The 24157-nt window shown below is 44.3% G+C and overlaps 1 protein-coding gene across 3 annotated transcripts in view; it reads right to left on the bottom strand.

The window, feature by feature from the left end:
• The window catches only part of tns2a (tensin 2a), a 51526-nt gene extending 28823 nt beyond the window's left edge, over positions 1-22703 (bottom strand). For 2 of the 3 annotated variants that reach the window (XM_024006086.2, XM_024006087.2), the window contains 3 exon segments: positions 12280-12317; positions 12605-12710; positions 21698-22703. In XM_024006086.2, coding sequence (XP_023861854.1) covers positions 12280-12317; positions 12605-12710; positions 21698-21823 — 270 coding nt within the window. In that variant the 5' untranslated portion in view covers positions 21824-22703. 3 annotated transcript variants of the gene reach the window in all.
• Between the last annotated feature and the right edge of the window lie 1454 nt (positions 22704-24157).

Below are 24157 nucleotides of genomic sequence, written 5' to 3'. Positions count from 1 at the left end.
AAGAGAGAGATGACTGACGGGGTGTTAAGCATATCCCAGTTTAGGTCAACCTAACAGAACAAACTCTGAAGCTAGTATGGGGAGGATCAATTCACAGATGGTGTCCAGGGCACAGCTGGGAGCTGAGGGGGGTCGGTAGCAGGCGGCAACAGTGAGAGATTATTTCTGGAGAGATTAATTTTTAAAATTAGAAAGTTCGAACTGTTTGGGCATAGACCTGGAAGTATGACAGAACTTTGCAGGCTATCTCTGCAGTAGATTGCAAATCCTCCCCCTTTGGCTAGTTCTATTTGACGGAAAGTGTTATAGTTGGGTATGGAAATTCAAGAATTTTTGGTGCCTGCCTAAGCCAGGATTCGGACACGGCAAGGACATCAGGGTTGGCAGAGTGTGCTAAAGCGGTGAGTAAGGCAAACTTAGGGAGGAGGCTTCTGATGTTGACATGCATGAGGCCAAAGGCTTTTTCGATCACAGAAGTCAACAAATGAGGGGTGACTGGGGACATGCAGGGCCTGGGTTTACCTCCACATCACCCGAGGAACAGAGGAGTAGTAGGATGAGGGTGCGGCTAAAGGCTATCAAAAACTGGTCGCCTAGAGCGTTGGGGACAAAGAATAAAAGGAGCAGATTTATGGGCGTGGTAGAATAGATTCTGGGCATAATGTGCAGACAGGGGTATGGTGGGGCGTGGGTACAGCGGAGGCAAGCCCAGGCACTGGGTGATGATAAGAGAGGTTGTATCTCTGGACATGCTGGTCTCAATGGGTGAGGTCACCGCATGTGTGGGGGGTGGGACGAAGGGGGTATCAGAGGTACGGAGAGTGGAACTACGGGGTCCATTGCAAACCAAAACAATGATAGCTAGCCTGAACAACAGTATGCAAGGCATATTGATATTTYAGGGAGACATACAAATTTCCCTTAATGGAACCACCACTGCTTTATTCTCTCAAGCAGTGGAACAATTTGTCCCCATGACGGATAATACTTTAAGAATCATAGCAGATCTTATCTTGTGTCCTGACTGCCAGTTGGGCTTGTGAAACTGAGACCACATAACTATGAAAACAATAACAAGAACCACATTAAAAGGATGTATTAGGGTACTGCTGCTAACACAAGAACAACATGGCATTGCATTGTTTGCTGTTTGGGGTTTTAGGCTGGGTTTCTGTATAGCACGTTGTGATATCTGCTGATGTAAAAAGGGCTTTATAAATACATTTGATTGATTGATTGATGGCCAGGAGGTGAACCAGACAGCACACTGTCCACTGTCTTTCTGTCCAACTGTCCCTCTCCTCTGCCTCTAACCAATTCTCTCCGGCCACATCCTCTCTTTCCCTCGTTCTCTTCCAAACTGACTCTCTCTCCCTCTCTCTAACATTTTCTTTCTCCAATATTCCCTCTATCCAGCGTTCTCCCTCCCTCCTCTCTTTTCCCCTCTCACTCCCTGTCAAACTTTCCCTCTCTCCAGCAGCATTCACCCTCTCTCTCTCCCGGCCTGCTGCCCTCCCCTCTCAGAGCGAGCGATGGGGCCTGCAGCAGGGGAGCATTACTCCAGAACAAACACACCAGATTCCATCTCCTGGGCCAACACTTACGCACGCGCTTCCTTCAAGTGCTCTCCCCCTCCCCTCTCCCTCACTCCCGCTCTCCCTCCATGTACCTCTCCCACTATATCACTCTCCAAACAGGCCCAGCTGGTAAGGCTCATGGTGCTAACCCCTCTCTGCCTCTTCTAGATGGGCCACTGGTCCAACCAATGTCCTTGATCCATTAAAGCCAGGGACCATGGCTAATGCACTCACTGTGAGTGCATCTCTTCAGTGCTATGCAAGACTAGCTATGGGAGAGATAACTGATGATGAGGTAGCATTACTGGTATGTTGTACGTGAGTGTGTGTGTATAGGGGGAATCCTAGGGTGCATAAGAGAACAAAGGGGGTCTGCTTCATGTCCACTGACACCAGCAGGTGTTTCTGTAAGTGGAGTGGAGAACAGGGGAGGAGACAGGGAGGAGTAATGGGGATACGAACATCATGTAAACAATATCATTAGTGAGCAGAACTGGGGCCAATTGGACTTCATCAACTGTGATTCGGCCCCACCCCAATGATAATTAATTCAGCCTTTCTCTGTCAAGTCCGATTCGTGTTTTGTTCAAGAGTTGAGTCTCTCAACAGTCTCTTTTAATTCCATCACTAAACAGAGTTCGAAAACAGTTTTTGAAAACTGACAATGAGCATGCTAAGGCTGTATGTGTAACCATAGAAACTTCACTGGATTTGTACACTTTGTATCCGCCATAACTCTGTTGTAACCCTGTTCCACATTGAGTCACAAAACCTCATGACATATCAAAACAGACTGCGGTCTAATAGAGTGGTGATTGAAACTCACAACAATATTCTGGTTGTCTAATCACCAGCCCCAACCATCTGGTTCTTCTCAGCTTTCAATTAGCATAGGAGAAAATCACACACAGAAATGGCATTTCTATGACTTCACTGACATGGTATGCACATTCGTAAATATGATTAGGAACACCTCAGAACAGCCTCAATTCATCGGGAATGGTGTCGAATGCGTTCCACTGGGATGCTGGCCCATGTTGACTCCAATGTTTCCCACAGTTGTGTCAAGTTGGTTGGCTGTTGAGTGTGAAAAACAGCAGTGTTGCAGTTCCTGTCACACTCACTGGCATCTACTACCATACCCCGTTCAAAGGGACTTCCATTTTTTTGTCTTGCGCATTCAGCCTCTGAATGGCACACATACACAATCCATGTCTCAATTGTCTCAAAGCATAAAAATCCTCCTTTAACCTGTCTCCTTCCCTTCATCTACATTGATTGAAGTGGATTTAACAAGTGACATCTATAAAGGATCATACCGTTCACCTGGATTCACCTGTCTAGTCTATGTCATGGAAAGAGCACACTCAGTGTATTTGTCCTTTGTCTTACTGTAACCAATTGTTGTCTTGACATAGCATTTGTCCAAGACAATTATATTTGATGCTTATTAGCCAACTGCTCCCCCTGTGGGACAGCCAATCAGAGGGCAATGATGAAAGGGAAGCCAATCAGAATTGAAAGCTGATGTCAGATGGCCTTGTGCTTTCATCACAAGGGTGTTTTCAGAGGGCTGGTGATGTCATAGTGCCCAACAGGCATGAGGCTGGTTAGTGTCCCTCGGGCAGCTGTCCATTCTCATAGACCCTCCTGATATAGAAGATAGTGGGGTGTGACTAAGGTCAAAGGTTCAAGTCCCAGTGGAGGTACCTGACTGTATATCTCTGAGCTAGGTTTCATTATTCAAACACCCCATCCCCAACCCCCGTTCAATCATTTTTACTACGCTGTCATGAGGAGTCTGAAGCAGACCTAATGCCCCTTAATCATTGCAAGGTGTGCTGTCTCTGAGAGTCCCTGAAAGTGAATCATGCGAGAAAACGAGCTAACGTTGGGGGCCTCGAATGCCAGGACAGAGATAAACTGCTGTAGGGAATGATCTCTTTATCCATCTGGCTTAAACTCTGTCCATTATATTTGTCTCCCTCTCTATCTCTTTCTTCCTCTCTCTTCCCGTCTCTCTCTCTCTTTCCTTCCCTTTCTCGTTCTCTCTTCCTCGCTCTCTTACTTCGTCTCTTTCTCCCTCTCTTGACGTTTTCCTTCATTTTCCCCCTTCTTTTCTCATCTCTCTTTCTCTCCATCTCTCTGTATCTCCCTCCACCATATCACTCTCTCTATCTCTCTCTCGCTCTCTCCATCTCTCTCACCAAACAGCTGAGGGTGGGTACAGAACAGAACAGAACAGAACAGATAGGACAGAGGTCACATGTGTCCCTTTTGGTATCTGTAATTACTGTGTGGGACTCCCAGTCATAGAGCCAGAGTCAACAGTGKKWAKAACAKCCCCCRCCCCCCCCCCCCGCCTCCTCCAAGTGCAAGAAGTATTCAAAGAGCAATGCTGGACAAAAATAAACAGTGGTAAATAAACAGAATCGAAAAAATCAGCAATGCGAAATTGTGAGAGATCAACACTGGAAAAATCCCCTGTGAACAAACCAACATGAGCCATTTTTATATCGTGTCTAAATAGTTTCCTCTTCCTCCCTGTTCCCTCTGTTGTTTAAAATGGGTTCGTCCTGACCATTCTAGCTAGAGCTAGTCTCTTTTGCTGTCCCACTAATATTGCTGAAATCTGAACAGATACATTCCTCAGATGGCGATGCCTCTTTCTCTTCCTCGAGTTCTAAGAGAAATGTTTTGTGGTAAGGAGTCATTGCCCCATGTACACAGCAACAAACTGACTGCCATGACTCGCTATACAGTCACATTATACAATGTATAGTCAGTTCAAAGCATGTATGTATCTACAAATGGCAATAATCTGGATGTAATGACTACTGAATACGGCACCAGACACATTACCATGGTCTGCCCTGTAGTGGAGAAAGTGGAAAGACATTCTTGGGAAGATAGGGAGACTATGCAGCCTTCAGCGTTGTGCAGTCAGAACAGAGCAAAACAGTGGCCAATTAGCCTGGCTTATTTCCCCTCTACCAAAGGTCGTCTGGCAGAGTCCCAGACCTGCTAAGCCAGCTGTCACGCTTATGGTTTTAACGCTGATCAGCATCACACTGACTCACTCACAAGTCTGCCCACATTCACAACAAGCCACGCTATCTACCCCGGCAATTACCATGACTCTGTGACGGGGTGGTGACTCAGAGTCCCTAACGATGATGATGAGACACATTCATTCTATTTCTATTGTACACTTCCTGTAGGACATTTCGATATAAACTAATTTAGAGATAAATATATAACAACTGGATTTTAAGATTATTATTTACCAGTGACACATCCCTATTTTTCTGTTATTCTGAGCTTGGGTCTGACAGGAAATAGAAGATGAGCAGAGAGGATGCTGGGTCAGCTCTGTGTTGTTGACAGGGTTAGAAAAACAGTAGAGGTTAACCGGATCTACAGGCCTTCCTCTTACAGTTGTCTGCTGTCCCTCCACCACTTCCTATCTACAGTACTGTACCCCTCCCCCCCACACATTCAACTGATTTCCCGTAAATTACAACCAATATCCAGCTGGGCGTTACTATTCCTCCCGAAATAGCGGAAATGTCTCTTCCTGCCTTATTGGGTAGCTCATCATGGGCAACATTCCCTGACCCTTAATCCTGGACCCCCTCCCCTATCCCTGGTCTCCCTTCGCTCCCTGTGGACCACATGTTCCACTCCAGCTCACAGATAAGTAGGAACTGTTCTCTCTACAGAGAACAAGCATAAATAAAACACTGTTTTGGCATATTGATGTATTCTTGACGTGGGATCGCTCATGAAAGACAAGAGGTGAGCCAGCTGTAGGTTGTTGACGTCGTGGTTGGATGACTAACCACAACTCCACAAGACAAGTACAAGAGTAGAAGCCATAGGGAGAAGCACACAGACAATTCTTTTTTCTGGTCCCCCTCTTTTCCAGGAAATGCTTTATTCTGGGAAGAGGAGACCAGGGTTTTTTCCCAAGGGAGCATTGACAGTAACTTACGGGACAGTTTGTCACCAGGCTCATGGCAACACTTGTCTGTAAAAGGTTGTAAATTCAGTCATAATGAGAGCACAATGGTTCACAGATGGCTAGTGAATTAGGATGTCTCCAGATGCATGGTAGAAACTARGTGACTTAAACTCTTAAATGAGGAACTGAGTTGTTACATACCCTACTCAGACATTTAGGGTTAATGTGAAGATCAGCCAAAGGTCTTGTTCAGAGGTGGAAGTAACAAATTACAAATACTCTTGTTACTGTAATTGAGTTGCTTTTCCAAGTAGTTACTTTTTTTGTATTTTTCAATGTCAGTAACTGTACTTTTACTTACACTGTAAGTATGTTTTGAAGTATTGTACTCTGCTACCTTTTTAAAACCATCTGTTACAGAGCACAATTTTGTAGGCTATACATAATAGTAGATCATAATGGCACGGAAGGTTTGCGGAGCCATAAAACTGCTCATGCTGTTTAGTCAGTGACCAATCAAATCAAATTTCACGCATCACGCCAAAACAGGCCAATCAAATCAAATCAAACGTTATTTGTCAGATGTGCCGACTACAACAAGTGTAGACCTTACCATGAAATGCTTACTTACAAGCCCTTAACCAACAGTGCAGTTCAAGAAAGAGTTAAGAAAATATTTACCAAATAAACGAATGTAAAAAATCATAAAAAGTAACACAATAAAATAACAATAACGAGGCTATATACAGGGGGTACCGGTACCGAGTCAATGTGTGGGGGTACAGGTTAGTCGAGGTAATTTGTACATGGAGGTAGGGGTGAAGTGACTATGCATAGATAATAAACAGCGAGTAACAGCAGCGTACAAAACAAATGGAGAGGGGGAGGGGTGTCAATGTAAATAGTCTGATGGCCATTTGATTAATTGTTCAGCAGTCTTATGGCTTGGAGGTAGAAGRTGTTAAGGAGCATTTTGGTCCTAGACTTGGTGCTCCGGTACCGCTTGCCGTACAATAGCAAAGAAAACAGTCTTTGACCTGGGTTTTCTGGGCCTTCCTCTGACACCGCCTGGTATATAGATCCTGGATGGCAGGAACTTTGGCCCCAGTGATGTACTGGGCCGTACGCACTACCCTCTGTAGAGCCTTACGTTCAGATGCTGAGCAGTTGCCATACCAGGCGGTGATGCTACCGGTCAGGATGCTCTCGATGGTGCAGCTGTAGAACTTTTTGAGGATCTGGGGACCCATGCCAAATCAGCTTGATTTGGCATGGGTCCCCAGAGGAAAATATTTTTTTTATAAAAGAGGTGTATGTGAAAAACAATGGAGACTGAGGAGATGAGGCAATCCAGACACAGACAGACCCAGTGTTAAAACCGAGGAGGAAAATCCCTGGCCGCATCTCAGTGGCCAGTTCTCCTTTAAGCACAGGAGAGGGGAGAGTGTAATCATGCAATGCAAGCTTTGCTTACCCAGGATGATGGAGGCGGCTGCTAAGCTAGCTATCCTTGCAGCTAATTTAGCTAGTTAGCTACATGGCTAACCACCATCCGATGATGATAGCCGTTATTGTGCCTAGCACGTCATTGTCACTACGTGTGGTGGTGGCTGTGCCCAGTGGGACCTAGGAATTTTAGATATGTACTTTCTCTGTGTAAATTTGGATAACATAAAAGCCAGACTCTGTAGCTAAGTCTCATAGAATGGGTCAAATTGTATTCTTCTTTTAGCTAGCTACTGTACACTACCAAGAAAATGGTAAAAAAACGTAGTTGTGAGGCTAAATATACTGAACAAAAATATAAACGCAACATGCAACAATTTCAAAGATTTTACTGAGTTACAGTTCATACGAGGAAATCAGTCAAATTAAATAAATAAATTAGGTCCTAATCTATGGATTCACATGAGTGAGAATACAGATATGCATCTGTTGGTCACAGATATCTTAAAAAAAAGGTAGGGGAGTGGATCAGAAAACCGGTCAGTATCTGGTATGACCACCATTTGCCTCATGCAGCACGACACATCTCCTTCGTATAGAGTTGTTGACTGGGTCCTGTGGACACATGTTGTCCCACTCCTCTTCAATGGCTGTGCGAAGTTGCTGGATATTGGCGGGAACTGGAACATGCTGTCGTACATGTCAATCCAGAACATCCCAAACATGCCCAATGGGTGACATGTCTGCTGAGTATGCAGGCCATGGAAGAACTGGGACATTCCAGGAATTGTGTACAGATGGTTGTGACATGGGGCCGTGCATTATCATGCTAAAACATGAGGTGATGGCGGTGGATAAATGGCACGACAATGGGCCTCAGGATCTTGTCACGGTATCTCTGTGCATTCAAATTACCATCGTTAAAATGCAATTGTGTTCGTTGTCCGTAGCTTATGCCTGCCCATACCATAACCCCACCGCCACCATGGGGCTCTGTTCACAATGTTGACTTCAGCAAACCYCTCACCCACACGACGCTGTCTGCCATCTGCCTGGTACAGTTGAAACCGGGATTCATCTGTGAAGAGCACACTTCTCCAGCGTGCCAGTGGCCATCAAAGATGAGCATTTGCCACCTGAAGTTGGCTACGATGGCGAACTGCAGTCAAGTCAAGACCCTGGTGAGGGCGACGAGCACACATATGAGCTGCACTGAAACGTTTTCTGACAGTTTGTGCAGAAATTCTTTGGTTGTGCAAATGCACAATTTCATCAGCTGTCCAYTCCGGGTGGCTGGTCTCAGACGATCCCGCAGGTGAAGAAGCCGGATGTGGAGGTCCTGGGCTGGCGTGGTTACACGTGGTCTGCGGTTGTGAGGCCGGTTGCCAAATTGGTCTGAGGTTGTGAGATCTTTACTACAACTGGGGCTTAAACTTTACATTCAAAACACCTTTATGAAGCCATTCATGACACCTTAATGAGTGTTTAAGTCAAGTGTTTAAGCCTAAAATGTATTACATTAACCTTCATGATTGATGTATTCTTTCAGCATCAGTGTCTCTCACAAGTAATGTTTTGTCTACACATCATTATAATTTTATTGAGTGTGTATGTGAAGTGAGAGAGAACATCAGATTGGTTTTATACAAATGAATGTGAACAAACCCATCTCTGTGTGTTTCATGAGGTCATGTGACATTCATTTTGCATACATAGATGGAATATTTTTGTCCAATGGGAACCTCCATCAAAGATGACGGTCTACAATAACCTCACCTCAGCACGCGAAAACAAGCGGACCAAGGAACCATCAAACAAGCAAATATATCTGCCATGATAACATATGTCATTTATTTCTAAAACAGTTATTGTCCATGAACTATGACTATTCTAACAGGTGTTAAAATGTGCTTATGTCTTACAGGCTGAGCCCTACAGAAATAGCCTTCTTGACCGTGATGAGGCCTGTGGTGACGGCAGGTGGCYGCTTTGAACATCTTATAGTCAGAGACCAACAGACATATGGGATGGCTGCTGCCGGTGATCTTATGCTTCCAGCCTCTTATGATGCTTCCAGCCTCTTAAGTTTTGTAGCAACAATCAAAACTTAAGAGGCTGGAAGCGTCGTGCAAGATGTCCCTGCCACTCATGAGAGGGTCTCTGAAAGCGCTTTGGAGGAACGAAGGAAGATCCCTAACTTATTGCTGCTGCAATCCTTCTGCCAAAGTTAAACATCTCTTGGACTGACAAAGCAGATGTCATCGAAGCAGGTAAGATTTCCTCACTCTAATATTTGTCACATTATTTGTTAACCTTAAACGTGTTCCTATGGTGATAAGATACACACGGAGTATACCAAACATTAGGAACACCTTCCTAATATTGAGTTGCACCCCCATTTTGCCCTCAGAAAAGCCTCAATTCGTCAGGGCATGGACTCTACAGGGTGTCGAAAGCGTTCCACAAGGATGGTGGCCCATTTTGACTCCAATGCTTCAAACAGTTGTGTCAAGTTGGCTGGATGTCCATTGGGTGGTGGACCATTCTTAATACACACGGGAAACTGTTGAGCGAGAAAAACCCAACAGCGTTGCAGTTCTTGACACAAACCGGTGCACCTGGCACCTACTACCATACCCTGTTCAAAGGCACTTCAATCTTTTATCTTGCCCAGTTACCCTCTGAATGGCACACATACACAATCCATGTCTCAATTGTCTCAAGGCTTAAAAATCCTTCTTTAACCTATCTCCCCTTCATCTACACTGATTGAAGTGGATTTAACAAGTGACATCAATAAGGGATCATTGTTTTCACCTGGATTCAAATGGTCAGTCTATGTCAATGGTTCCCAAACTTTTTATAGTCCCGTACCCCTTCAACATTCAACCTCCAGCTGTGTACCCCCTCTAGCACCATGGTCTGCGCACTCTCAAATTTAGTTTTTTTGCCATCATTGTAACACACTATACGATACATTTATTAAACATAAGATTGAGTGTGAGTTTTTGTCACAACCCGGCTCGTGGGAATTGACAAAGAGCTCTTATAGGACGAGGGCACAAATAATAATAATAATAATAAATAATTTTGCTCTTTATTTAACCATCTTACATATAAAACCGTATTGTTCATCGAAAATTGTGAATAACTCACAACAGGTTAATTAATGAGAAGGGTGTGCTTGAACGGATGCTCATAACTCTGCAATGTTGGGTTGTATTGGAAAGAGTCTCAGTCTTAAGTCATTACCCACACACAGTCTGTGCCTGTATTTAGTTTTCATGCTAGCGAGGGCCGAGAATCCACTCTCACATAGGTACGTGGTTGCAAAGGGCATCAGTGTCTTAACAGCGCGATTTGCCAAGGCAAGATACTCTGGGCGCAAATTTTCACAGAACCGCTTGTTGCAATTTCGATGAGGCTCTCTTGTTCAGATATCGGTAAGTGGAGGCAGGGCATGAAAGGGATAACGAATCCAGTTGTTTGTGTCATCCGTTTCGGGAAAGTACCTGCGTAATTGTGCACCAGACTCACTCAGGTGCTTCGCTATATCACATTTGACATTGTCTGTAAGCTTCATTTGCACACAAAAAATCATACAATGATGGAAAGACCTGTGTGTTGTCCTTGTTAATGCAGACAGAGAAGAGCTCCAACTTCTTAATCATAGCCTCAATTTTGTCCCGCACATTGAATATAGTTGCGCAGAGTCCCTGTAATCCTAGATTCAGGCGAGAAAAAACATCACTCAGATAGGCCAGTCGTGTGAGAAACTCGTCATCATGCAAGCGGTCAGACAAGTGATAATACAGATCTGGGCCCGTATCCACAAAGCCTCTCAGAGTAGGAGTGCTGATCTAGGATCAGTTTGACATTTTAGATCATAATGAAGAAGAGTATAAATGTAGGATCTTAATTTGATCACTCATCTGTTGCTGAGAATTTTCCTGCACGGCAGGAAATGCAAACTTGTAGTGCATTCAAGGTTTAAAAAGGCTTCGAAAGTTTGTAATTTCCACTCTAAAATGTCAGACTTGATTTGCACTAACGAAAAATGTATCAACACCTCAAACTATTTCCATTAATTATAATACCCATAATAATTCACATTTCCTCTTGCTGCAGGATTGTTTTCCTGCTGTAGCAAACTGGCTTAATTTAAGATCGTACATCTGTATATGCACAGGTTGGGACCCGCTATGTGGAAACGGGCCCTGGCATGACACTGACCTGACCATCTGTCGATCTCTCGCTCTCTCTTTCATTCTCAATGACTGTGATAAAGCTCAGGTTATTACACTAGCATAACACAGAGGCTGGTCTTTTTATTGAAATCAGACAGATTTTCGTGGACAATAACTTATAAAACCCTCAGGGCCAGACGGATGTTGTACCATGTGTATTTGGGGTTTGCTCTTCTGTATGTGGTTTCAATAAAACCCCAGGCAGCTTCCTTCGATCCGAGCTTCCTGAATCCCAAGCTTTCATGGGCGAGCCCCTTTAGCCCTCAGCGCTGGCTCTTAACGCCAGATAACAGTTGAGATGGCCATGCCTCCGGAGGCTGGCCTGGCCTCTCCCTTCCTGGGCAGGACCGATGGCTATCGCTGCCTGGGCACCGACCACCCCCAGTCAACAGGACAGCCTTAGCTATCATCTCCAAACCCAAACACATCCAGGCCACAAACACAACAATGTGGAAATAATATCCCTCTGACAAAAATCATTAATTTGAGGAAACACAGCCAGACCTTTACAATCCACAGGACAAGAGTGGCCTACATACTATTCCAGGTCTACTGCAGACGAGTTTGTGCCCATTCCTAGATAGAAATCATCAAATATGAAAATGATATTGAAAAAACAACCGGCTATGGACTTTTATTGATTTGCTACTTTCCAAACCCACCCCCACTTATCTTCTAATGCTCTCTCGTCAGATGGAAAAGATGCTACGAAGATTGGAAGGCAATCTCTGCCACATGCTTTCTTCCATAATGCATGGCGCCCGCCGCCGCAGTCTGCCAAGTCTCTCCCTGCCCCAGGCCAAAGTTGGCATTCACTCCTCCATCAATGACCCTTTCACATGGAGCAACGTGGGGCTTGGGTGCGGCCGGTCCCCGTTCTGGGAATGGAACAGTGAAGCCTTCACATCAGTGGAAAGAAACTGTAGCCTTCCTTAACCCGCTGCAGCTCAACTCAGAGGTGGCATCTAGCTCATAGGGTAGGGACAGGGAGGACAATTCCAGAGTTGGGCAAGTTACGCAGGAGTGAATCAGTTTGGAGTCTTACCTTTGCCTCGCATTTCTTGTGAGTGGCTGTTTTACACACTGGAACGAGAAGGATGAGAATGGAACAAAGGGAGACAGAGAATGGAGCAATTAGTCAGCTTCCATCATCCAGGTTAATTTTGTGTATTTCATGTAGCATTGTTAAAAACATGATCTAACTAAGCTGAGCTCCCTAGACAACAATCAGCTTACAGTCAGGAGGTTGTTGGCTCTGAGAGAGACAGCTAGCTAGAGCTGACAGGAGTGCCAGCTGAACAGGATCCTCCATGGAGGAGGGTGGCGAGAGAAGGAGAGAGAGAGAGAAAGCGGGAGAGAGAGACACTCACCTCGACAGAAGGACCCTGTGCTGTCCACACTCTGACGACACACGCCACACTGACGCCTCTTCCTGAAGGTCTTCTCCTTGAAGACATGGGGCTCTTCCTTGCCCGTCTGTCAACACACAGGTACACACACAGTCACAAACTCAGTACTTCGGGAGTAGCACACACACTAGCAGGTTGTTGGCGTGTTTGAGTGAAAGGAGTTTTGCAGTCAGGTTTTGCTTTCCTTATTTCTGCTCCAGAACCTCTGGATGGTTGGTCCTATAACGGAGGTAATCTTCTAGTAACACGCCCATGATCCTACTTTGTTTCCCAACATGAAATTGGCTTTGAACATGAGACTGCAGGGGTATGGGAGTTACACGTTTCATGGCATGTTAACTAAGCCAATGTAAACAAATGGTTGCTCTGCTCTTACACACAGACACACATTCACACACTCTCTCCCTATCCCGTGAACTAAGGAAAGAAAGGATGGAGAATGTTTGTGGAAAAAATGAAGGCATAGAAACACCCACTCAGATATACTGAGGGCAAATCCACCAGTTAATGTAAGCCCTCAGAAGTGTCCATGCATGGCCGTGTGTCCATGTTCATGTGTGTACAGTACAATCTATCTACTGCCTCAAAGCCTGTCTGTTTTCATTGGTCCGGAAATCAAACTGAAACATATAATGAACCTTTGTTACGGCAGTGTGTGCTTTTCCTCTTCAGTAAAGGGTCTGTTTGCACACTTTTCCATTCTCCTCTCCCGCTACGACTGGGCACTATTTGGACAGCTGGCAGGAGACTGTGCTTACCATGTTCACTACGCAACTGTGTGGACACCCAGGGCTGGCACCCCCCCCCCCCCCTCTCCCTGCCCACCTATGGCCCCACCTCACCACTGACCCCAAGCATACCAGGCATGACACTAAGCAAGTGTCTCTCTGAAACTTTCTGCCTGTCTGCAGCCATGGAGTGGACCGGGAACAAAGTTTAAATAGAGACACTAATTAACTTCACCGCAAGCCTACTGTTGTGTGTGAGTAAAATATTGTAAGCAGTTTCACACATACTGGGCATGGTTTCACAACATTTTTGCAAAAGACACGATCACTCTGCATTACAGACCACCTGGCAGACAGACAGAGAAACAGACGGACGGACGGACTGCAGCGCCTGCATACCCTGGGATGAGTTCAGAAAAGGTGCAATGTACTGAATGTTGCAGAGATAAAACGCTGACATGACTCCTTACTTTACTTGTCAGAGAGACATTCCAGTCATTGTGAACACTTCACAACATTGTGCAATACTGAACACGGACCTGGATACTGACATAAGCACAAGCAGCCGGCCACAGATGGTAAACACTCAGTTGAAACAATGTGCAAGTTGGGACCTTACGATAACAATAAGGTGTAACAAATGAAAATGTCCCCCATGTGAGACATGTGTCTCATGGATCCTTCTGTATGACATAATAGGAATGATTGGCTCTCTTTGAATAATCATCTGCCAAATGAGAGCTGTGAGGACAGGATGGAGGGAAAGAGAGATGGGGGGAAAGATAGATAAGGGTATCTAGTGAAACTGCTACACTCTTAGTAAAAAAGGTGCTATGTAGAACCTATTTGCTGTCCCCATAGGATAACCCTTTGAAGAATGCTTTTTGGTTCCAGGTAGAACCCTTGTGGGTTCCATGTAGAACCTTTTCCACAGAGGGTTCTACCCAAAAGGGTTTTACCTGTAACTAAAAAGGGTTGTATCTATAACCAAAAGGGTTCTCCTATGGGGACAGCCGGAAACTCCTTTTTCAAAGTGTACACAGCAACTTGAAAACTTAGACTGGTTGAGTTGATTCAAACCAAATATTTTGGTTTTCCCTCCGTCTTTACAAAGTTTGTCTGTGGTTTTCATGATTTTTCGCTCTCCAGTCATTGGTTTACATATTTGTTCAAAAACATGCTAACATTCTCCTCATACTGTACTTTATTTATACAAACATTATTTATTATTACAAGTTCGCAATGTTCACCAACAGGCTATATATCCCATTCACCATCATGGCAAAGTATGTCGAAAATGGGCATGCATAACATCTTACCTCGTTAGCCGCCCAAATAGAACTTCAGACTCTGGGTTAAAAAAAAATGCAGACAGTTCTCTGTTACAACCCCTCCTCTCCTAAAAACACCCTTCAAGTACACACCAGTGAGTTGCTACCTCACAAACCTGACTGTTTGTGTAGTCAGTCAGTGTAATGGGACAACCTTTATCGCCAAGTCCCTGTGTCTCCCGTCTGCTCTGGGACAGCCCCCCTTCCCCCACCCCCCCTCATCCCCCAGGCATCAACAGCAGTTCAGCACACAAAAGGGTTCTGTTCTCTTATTTTTATGTCGTCCAGCCCAGAAAACCAGAAGTTCCTTAGTCAAAGAACCGCTTTTTGAAAATAATCCCTCCCTTTCCTTCTCCCTGTCTACCAGAAGCCCCCAGAACAGAAGCGTGATTGAAGGGAGGAGCCAACCCATACACACAGATGCTACACACATCCATCCCTACAGACCCCCTGGATGCTCTGACTCCCTCTTCCCCTCCAAAAATAGGTTGATATTTAGTTTACACAATGATGGTTATTGTGTGGCACTCTCTCTACTGGACTGGACCCACTGACCCCAGGCTAAAGCGAGGCCAAGGGCCCAAGGCAGCTGGGCTATAAAGATACTCCATAAGGGTAGGTCTTCTCTTGGGTTTCCCTTTAGACTCCAATATCTAAACAACTGAAGCTGTATTTGGACCTGAATGTCAACTCCTCTGATGTTGTGGCGCACTGGCTGGATGAGGGGCACCAGCAGCTGAGGGAGAAGAGTTGGAGAAGAGCTGCAGAGCAGCTTAGAGTGTTCACTGTTCAGTGCAAGAGCATCATACTTTATGTGCCATCTGATAAAGTTATTACGGTAGCATAATAACATTTGTAATATGCCATCTTCTCTCCACTATGAGTCTTTGTGACTCATATTGTTACAGGGGTTGTTTGTGTATATGTGTGGGTCTGCAGTACAGTCCCCCTCCCTCGATTTAAAGCCAGTGAGTCACAGATGGAGGCCAAGTGTGTGTGTGTGTGTGTGTGTGCATAATTGTGTGTGTGTTCTCTCTGTATTCCCCTTCCCTTAATAGAAAGTCTAAAGATGCGGATGTGTGTGTGTCTGTGTTTGAATGTGTGTGCACGTGTTTATGTGTGTGTGGATGTGCACGTGTGTGTGGATGTGCACGTGTTTGTGTGTGTGTGTGTGTGTGTGTTCTCTGTGCAACCTCCATCCCTTCCTCCACAGAAGGCCAGTGTGTCTCAAAAGGGTGGGACAGGCAGCGGAGGGAACAGAGACAGCTTGTTCCAGTGGTGAGGTCAGCGCTGCGCCATGACACACTTCCTGTGTAGCCCTCCTCACTGTTTTAACCTCTGGTGGTCAGCCACACTGCTGCTGTCGCTGGCTAGGGTCCTCTCCTCTCACATTCCCAATCCTGATCCTGTTGTTCAGGGGCCGTATTCATATCTCTCAGAGTAGCACTGCTGATATAGGATCAAGTCCCCCCTTTCCATTGTATTCTTATTCATTTTGATCTAAAATGCAAAACTGATCCTAGATAGGTAATCCTACGATGAGACTTGGGCTGGTTCTACTGTGTCTCTGCTCCTTTCTCCCTCWGAGTCTGAACCACAACACTGCTGCTGGAGTGGGCCCTATCTATCAACTGATAAATTACATGCTCAGGTCACTGCAGTACACAGCAGCGCCAGTCTATTAGCAGTAACACGGTTATCACTGCCAAAGGAAAGATTGGACAATGTTATCGTGTTACCTATCCACTGTGGTTTCCCTCATGTTATTGTGTTCAGACCGCAGGGAAGAAACTTTTGACATGGGAATATGATATTGGAGGAGATTGATTGGATGATACATAAAGCACACATCCACGTCTCCCCCTCACACACACACACATTGTACACAACACATGCAAGAAAGCACACACACACTACCTGGTTTACCATCACCACCTGGTTATTAAAATTGACATTTGTCATTAAGTTCACACACCCGCAAACACACACAGTCTTGCATTTCTAACCAATTTAGGACTCCTCACATTTACATACCTTTTTAGGACCATGCTTTCACACACACACACACACACACACACACACACACACACACACACACACACACACACACACACACACACACACACACACACACACCTCTAAGGAGATCAAAATAGACTTTCACAAAATCATAATAATGGTAAAGGATTGGGAAATTGCTATGACGCAGTAATAAACACAGAACACATTGGGGATGGAGAGGCGGGAGGGGAGGGGTGCGCATGGAGTCATATGATCCTTTAACCACTTTCCTTTAAGGCTTTCTGTATCAGACCTGCAAGAATAGTGCACAATTAGCCTGCTATGACATCGGATTATACTGTAATTGGGCAAATAGACTCCACTAAGGCGAGGGTATTCATCTCATAGTAAAACCACAATATTAGTACTCTAGAATTTCAAATGAGTATAGTTTACCAGAGGATGATTACCCTGTGGAAGAGTCTGGAATATCTCATTCAGTCGGACAGATAACCCTGTCCGATTGTGCTGCTGTGTAACTTTCGACTAGTGGGGTGTACTGTCAAAGAACAAGCGAGTTTGGAAAGATGACTAATCCACTAATCTAACCGTGCAAAAACATTTACAGAAAAAGATCATTGTTTATAAAAAAAAAAGCTAACAGCACTGGAACATTTGACAAGAGACTATAGCTATTGATGTCAGCATGACAACATTTTGAGGGAGATGGCAAGCGCAGCGTGCGCAAATTAATGGGATGAATACTGTTAAAGAGGATGCTTGCACAGTCCCCCACACCCCAATGTAACACTTTGATTCCCTCACGAATTTGCTTTATTTGATTGACCATAAGTAGTACTATGTAATACTAGTCCTACAATAAAAATAAATTTCAATAATAATTACTTTTCCATTATTTTCTTACCTTATTCATTTCTTTTTCCTTTAAATCTACGCCTCGAGGCATAGGTCCGAGTTAGACTTTTTAGTTCAAAAGTTCTCTTACATCCCCAAAAAGTCCTCAAAACATAGTTTGCAACTAAAGGTTACCTTGTTTCTGTTAGTCTCCCTCTGCTCTGTCGCTGTGGGTGGAGCCATTAAAGGAAAMGCTATTGTGGAATTGAATGACTGGAATTCCACTCTGTGATTGGTCAGATCTGGGAGGGGAGAGTGAAGAAATTTCCCCAGGATTGGTCAGGATTGGGAATTAGATATGTCATTTCTGGGGGCAAGTCAAAATGGTCCTAACATTGCATGTTAACCATCATTAATTTTCTAAACTGTTATGGTTGTTTTGGTATAATTGTGGTAAGACAATTATAGATCCAAACTTGTAAATACTCTCCAGACACAATCCCGCCAAAAAGGCACCTTGTGTGGTTATGTAGCCCTCTCTGACTCTCTCTCTCTCTCTCTCCTCTCTCTCGCACACAGGCACGGACACACACACTTTTTAATGCATGCACACAGGTTGCAAGATTAGACATTGGCATAATAAAAGGTGAGCCAAACTCGTGTCATGTTACCAATAGCACAAGAGCTACACCACGTGGGGGGAAGAGAGAGGTGCAACAAGTAGTGTGCAAGTGCGTCAGTTCTGTGGCGTAGCACATTTTCACACAATCCAGAGGTGGTCTTGTGAGTTCCGAATCAACTCCTAGCCCCTATTCCCCAGCCACATCTGTCCATCTGAGAGGATGGGATAGATGGAAGCATTATGTCGATATTTCTACCCAGCCAACTAGAAGCCAAGATGAAACTATTAAATGCCATAATGCTCAAGAGAATAGTCAAAAATACCAATAATCTGTGACCTTGACAGGATTTAGGACTATTCATAAATAGGAGAGTAAACACATTCTTAGAAACATGACTATAATGAATGAGTATATCTGTGTCCGGGACCTACGTTTATCTAACCACTACATCATTGGAGTGTAACTCACAGGAATCCCAGAACAACACATAGGGTAATTCAGTCCAGCCGTAAAAAAGGCCTAAGCGCCATGGAATTTCCGGCTCATGTGAAAACGGAGGGACCGGGGACGTTTATTTGTCTGTAGCTTTTTTCTATTGGAGAGGAGTGGAGGAGAGGGGGAGGGAGGGGCAGGAAGGCCACAGGAGAGTTTAACAAAATACAGGGGTACTTCCTCGAGTTGACAAGATGCTTGGAGTCTGGGACTTGGAGAGGAGGGTAGGGTTGGGGGATAGATGAGGGATGGGGATTTGATTACAGCTGTTGAATTGGCCCTAGAACAAATTTTACTGTCACATCCTCAAATACACATAGACATGGATGGACAACAGGTTGATGTTTATTGTCATGAGTCTTGTCCTGGAGGCAGAACTGAGAGATTTCCCCTTAGATAGCAGCTGCAAAATTGTAAACATTCATGAAAACAAAAATATGTTAGGGATAGGCATTTGGGTTAGCACCGTGGTTAAGGTTAGGTTGGGGTTAGGTTTCAAATCAGATTTTATGACTTGCAAGCTGTGCCAGCAAGTGACCACTCTGCAGAGCTGCCTCTCGAGGAAGATTCATGATGAAAAACGCTAACCTGCGGATGGACATGTCTAGTTATTTACAAAGAAAGATATATGGACAGAGACAACTACAATAGAGAGGGGGGAGCAACAGCGTTTGAARCTCAGATAGGGGGTCGGATAAGCCAGTGTCGAGATCAAATCAGGCAGAACTGCCTCCCATCATTACAACTTTAACTGTGCAGAGATACTGAGAAACTGAGTCCGAGTGAGCCTGACTGATCCTCATCGGTACTGAACATATAGAATGATACCTCATCAGTAAAATACTGCTTTTAGCTTAAGTTCACTAAATACAAAGGATATAACACTTTGGGGAATAGGGGAAATGCATGGAGCAACATGGAGGTAAAGGAAAAAGGTTTTGAGAGTGGGAACATTGGCCAAGAGGAAATGGGGTGGGGGAAAGGGGAGTGAAGGGGGAGCTGTATTGCTTGAGGAATGATTGTGTAAGACAGCGCTAAGCCAAAGGTTGATATGGTACAGCTGTAGAGAGAGAGAGAGACTATGAATACATACGCACGAGAGTAAACAAAGCTAGGYTCTCTTTGGGGTTGTATTTATCTTGGGAATATTTACATTCATTTTCCACGAGCGTAATACAATGCTGAATCATATCCCACTTACTTTATGTGCCCTCCCTACTCTCCCTGCCAAATTCCAGCTCATTCCCAAAACATTTCCTACTCTTTCAAAAAACACTCTTTTGCATACAATATTATCTTCAGAGGTTCTGTTATTTAAATGGGTGGGTCTGGGATTTATTGGGGTGGCAGGTTTTTGGAGAAAGGAAAGGCTTTACATTTCCTTTTCCCATTTCTCTACTTTCATCTCATACTCTGCCCCACACACACAAACATTCCTCAAGTACTGGTGACAGTTTTGTTCTAAAKCAGAGGAGTCAAGTCTAGTCAAAGCTTCCCTGGGGTTTGACTAAAGTTTGACCACATAACAGGAAGTGAGTGAGTTTCCATATGAGTGAGTTTGTGGTTATGTGTGCCAGTGGAACAGTGTGTTTATGTGTATTTGTGTCTGAGTGAGCATTATGGATCGTAGAGGCTATTTTTACCCTTGATCCGCCACTGCTCTTTTCTGTGTTGGGTGTGTAGAAAATGCCTGTGGAATATGGTCGCTGTKAGGCAGTGCCAGTTTAAAGCGGCGTTGGTTCTTTAAGGAATTCAAACTATTTTCTTTTGACCTTTGAAGGGATGAGTAATCTGAGCCTGCAGAACCGCTGTGTGTTACATCTGTAACAGGTGGAACAAGAGGAACATCTAGTCATCTATTCCAATCGAGTCACTACAGTGTTGTTGTACTCTATCTTCACATTCAAGAGATGGAGAGCTGCCCAGCTCTGGCTTAGGGTGAGGGGATCATAAGCCAATATCACAATGTTCTCTGGTGATCAAGATAGGCTTTGAAAGAGTGAGTACCATATCACGATAGATTAAATCGCCAAGCAGAAATTACACCTCTGGCTTTGATCCCTGTTGTGCATTTGGCTACAGCAAATTGTGTTTTTCTTTTGCTTGCCAAGTAATTGAATACTATAAGCCATTAATGGAGCTTCTCTATGATAACACAGCCAGCCCACTCATAGGATGTACTGTAGCCAGCAGTATAACAAAGCTGTGACGCATCATGACTCATAGCACATAACCTGTGAGGCTTAAAAACAATCACCAGTATAACCACCACCTTGCCTTTGGCACCCAATAAAAAGCATTGCCATTCTAGCAACAGGAAAACAGGCATCGGCCAGAAGGACACTGTTGTGAAGTGTATTTATTAAGAAGTCAATGATATCTCTTCCATACTTATCTGTTCATGGCGCATTTTTGACATTCACAGCTGCAGCCAAACCAGTCAAAATTAAATCAATTCCTCAGAGGCCACCAATACTGTACATCAGCTCTGTGATAAGTAAATAATCATTTAAATGAATAGCTTGAGAGCATGAAAAGAGGATGATCCATTCTGACTGCAGACTCCAGTTCCCACACCCATACTGACGGTCAGTTGGATGCAATAGACTGACGTCGTCCAGGGGGCTAAGCATTCCCACGCTCCACAGCATGTGCTGTAACCATGGAGACTTACAATAACACTCATGTACCCAAACAGGGTTCCAATTATACACAGACTCTTGGGGGTGCCCGACGTCTCTTTCTTTGACAATTTCCATTCTGATGAGGGGGCCACGATTTTTTTATGGGGGTAGCCATCCCTCCATAGCCGCGTGTAATTCAAACCCTGCACCCAAACTTGGGCACAGACACCAGACACAACTCAAAGAAACAAGCACGCTAATATACACAGACCAAACACATGCACTCAAATGTATGAGTATATCATGCATGATGTGCAAGGTTTCCTAAAATACAGCTCTTTTGTATTGGACCAGCTGTGGCCCCATTCATAACCCTAGACAAGCCCACCCAGACACTCACCTTGGTCAGCTTCATCTTGACGCTGTTGGACCTCTCTGGACCTCGGCGCTTCAGTGACCCTCTCACCAAGGGCACAGGCTCTGCTTCCTCCCCACAGCAAGGCTCCGCACTCAGGGCGCAACCCATATAGAGATGTGGGCCCTGGTGCTCTCTTTCTCTCCTGTCCTCTCTTTCCCTGTCCCCCGCTCCCTATACTCTACCAGACACTGTTTTCCTGCGTACTTTCAGGCAGCTGTTTTTGTCGGTGGACGCGAGGCCCTTCCCCTTTTCCTGGCTCCCATTCAGCCTCACGCACACTCGCCCAGGGCCAGAGGATATATGTTCTCTCCCTCCTCTCCTTCTGTCTCACACAGACATATGCATCCCCCCATTTCAAATACTCACATATAGACATACAGTACATATATGGTCTCTCTCCTTCGTTCCCTCTCTCCCAGGCACAAATTGTTACCCTCTCTCTTTCCCTCTAACTAACTCTCTTCTCTCATACGCATATACAATACCTCTCTGTTTCTCRCTCCCTCTCTCGCTCTGAAACCGTCTCTGTTTCCTGCTCACACATACACAGTCATTTTGCCAGACATTGCATGTATTGTCTAGAAATGGGTTCACAAAGCAACAAAACCACAATAGTTGCAGTTTGGATGCTCTAAAAGACACGGACCTCTTAGCGTGGAGGCAGTCTCCTCTCCCTATGCTACTTACAAACGTGGAACTTGCAACATCAATTCCAAATYCTTCCAGCAGAGTTGAAGTGGTCAGAAGTGCTGCTATGGCCATCCATCTACTCTAAACCTCTATCATTTTGTCTAGAGTAGACAAAGTTAACTTACTTTTACCCATTCTCACACTTTGCTACTGCTCCCAAAAGAGGCCCTTTATACTAGAGTGAGAATAACAGTATTATTCTTGCTTTGTTTTTTTCCTCTGTCTTTTCGGTGTTCTTTGTTTATCCTGTTCAGAGTGTTTTGGCTGCTGCATGTGAACTCGCAGGACTTGGAGACCGTACCCCTTAAAAGGAAAATTCTTGATGTGCCTCCAAACCCTGTCTCTCACTCCCTTACTCCACCCCCCTTTTCCTCTCTCTCTCTTTCCCCTCCTACCTCGGTAGACTGAAAACAGCAGTAGGCCAGGCTATGTCTTGTTGTTGTAAATGTGTTGCTCCCTCTAGACGGCCCTTGCAGGTATTCACCCCCAACTCTCTCTCTTCCCCTCCAGTTGTGTCTGTTTCCAGATCCCCGTTTGTGTTTACAACTGAATCCTGCTTTAACCACAGTACAATTAACTCCTTTTAATCAGCTTACAGCCCATATCCTGTGTGGAGCAGACTGATCACAGGGAGAGGGTTTGGATGAAGCTGAGGATCTGTAGCTGGGCTTCCAGACAGTACTGGTTATCAAAGCATACCAGATACAGTGACACATATAACCATACTGAAAAAACACTCACCGTGGGTTTCTATACATTGAAAAATATGACAGAGGAGAGTAAGGACAGACAGAGAGATCATAGAGACCAAATATGGGATGAGAGAAACCCTGAGACAAAGTGCGAGGAGAGCGAGAAAGATAGTCACGACCAAAATTATTGTCACACTTCATAAAGATGAGCAAAAAAGACRATATGAGCTACATAATACAAATACTGAGCTATAGTATATTGTATGCAAAAAAAGGGGGCAATTCTATTATTTTATACTAATACAATTGCTCAATATTTGTATTTATTTAKAGGTAATAATAAACAATCTATAAAAGATAGGTGTCAAAATGATTGACACCCCTATTTAAAAAAAATACTTTCCATGATATCTGCGCCTATGGACTGCCCTCTTCAATTCAAACCATAGATTTTCAATGGAGATTGAGAAGGCCATTGCAAAATTTGTACAATAAATTCATGTCAATTTGTTTCCTTATGTCTACTTCTATGCTCCTTTTCAAATTTCAAATGTTGCAAATCAACATCACAGATTTCTGTGATAAAGATTTATTATACTACAATGTACATATATGATATATTAATAAACACTCTATTTTACACCGGTTGTCTTTGTGCATTGTTTCAGCGATGTAAATGAATGAGCCACATTCTCAAAGCTAGTATTTTTCAAATGATTATCGGTGTTAAGGGGCACCCTCCTTTAGCCTACCACTTTTTTGTGTCTTTCTACATCCAAACACACATTAGCATGAACTCAAATAGAACATAGTTGTCTGCATATGGTAAACCTACATTTTTTGCCGTTTGACCAAGGACAGATTTGCGCCAAGTGTGGGCATAATCCATAAACAGGAAAGAACAAAACATGGGCCATATCACAGACCACAAGACAAAAAGGGAAAGTAACCAAAATGAAGTGCTGTATATTCAAGTACAATATGTGGGACTTACCAACATCTTCCCTTTAGGGAGGTTGCTCCTGGTAAAAGGCTAAGTGAAAGCTGGCTATATTTAAAG

Source organism: Salvelinus sp. IW2-2015, linkage group LG17 (genome assembly GCF_002910315.2).
Source record: "Salvelinus sp. IW2-2015 linkage group LG17, ASM291031v2, whole genome shotgun sequence".
NCBI classification, from domain to species: Eukaryota; Metazoa; Chordata; class Actinopteri; order Salmoniformes; family Salmonidae; genus Salvelinus; species Salvelinus sp. IW2-2015.
The sequence above is the reverse complement of the archived record's forward strand: the minus strand, read 5'-3'. Positions and strand labels throughout refer to the sequence as shown.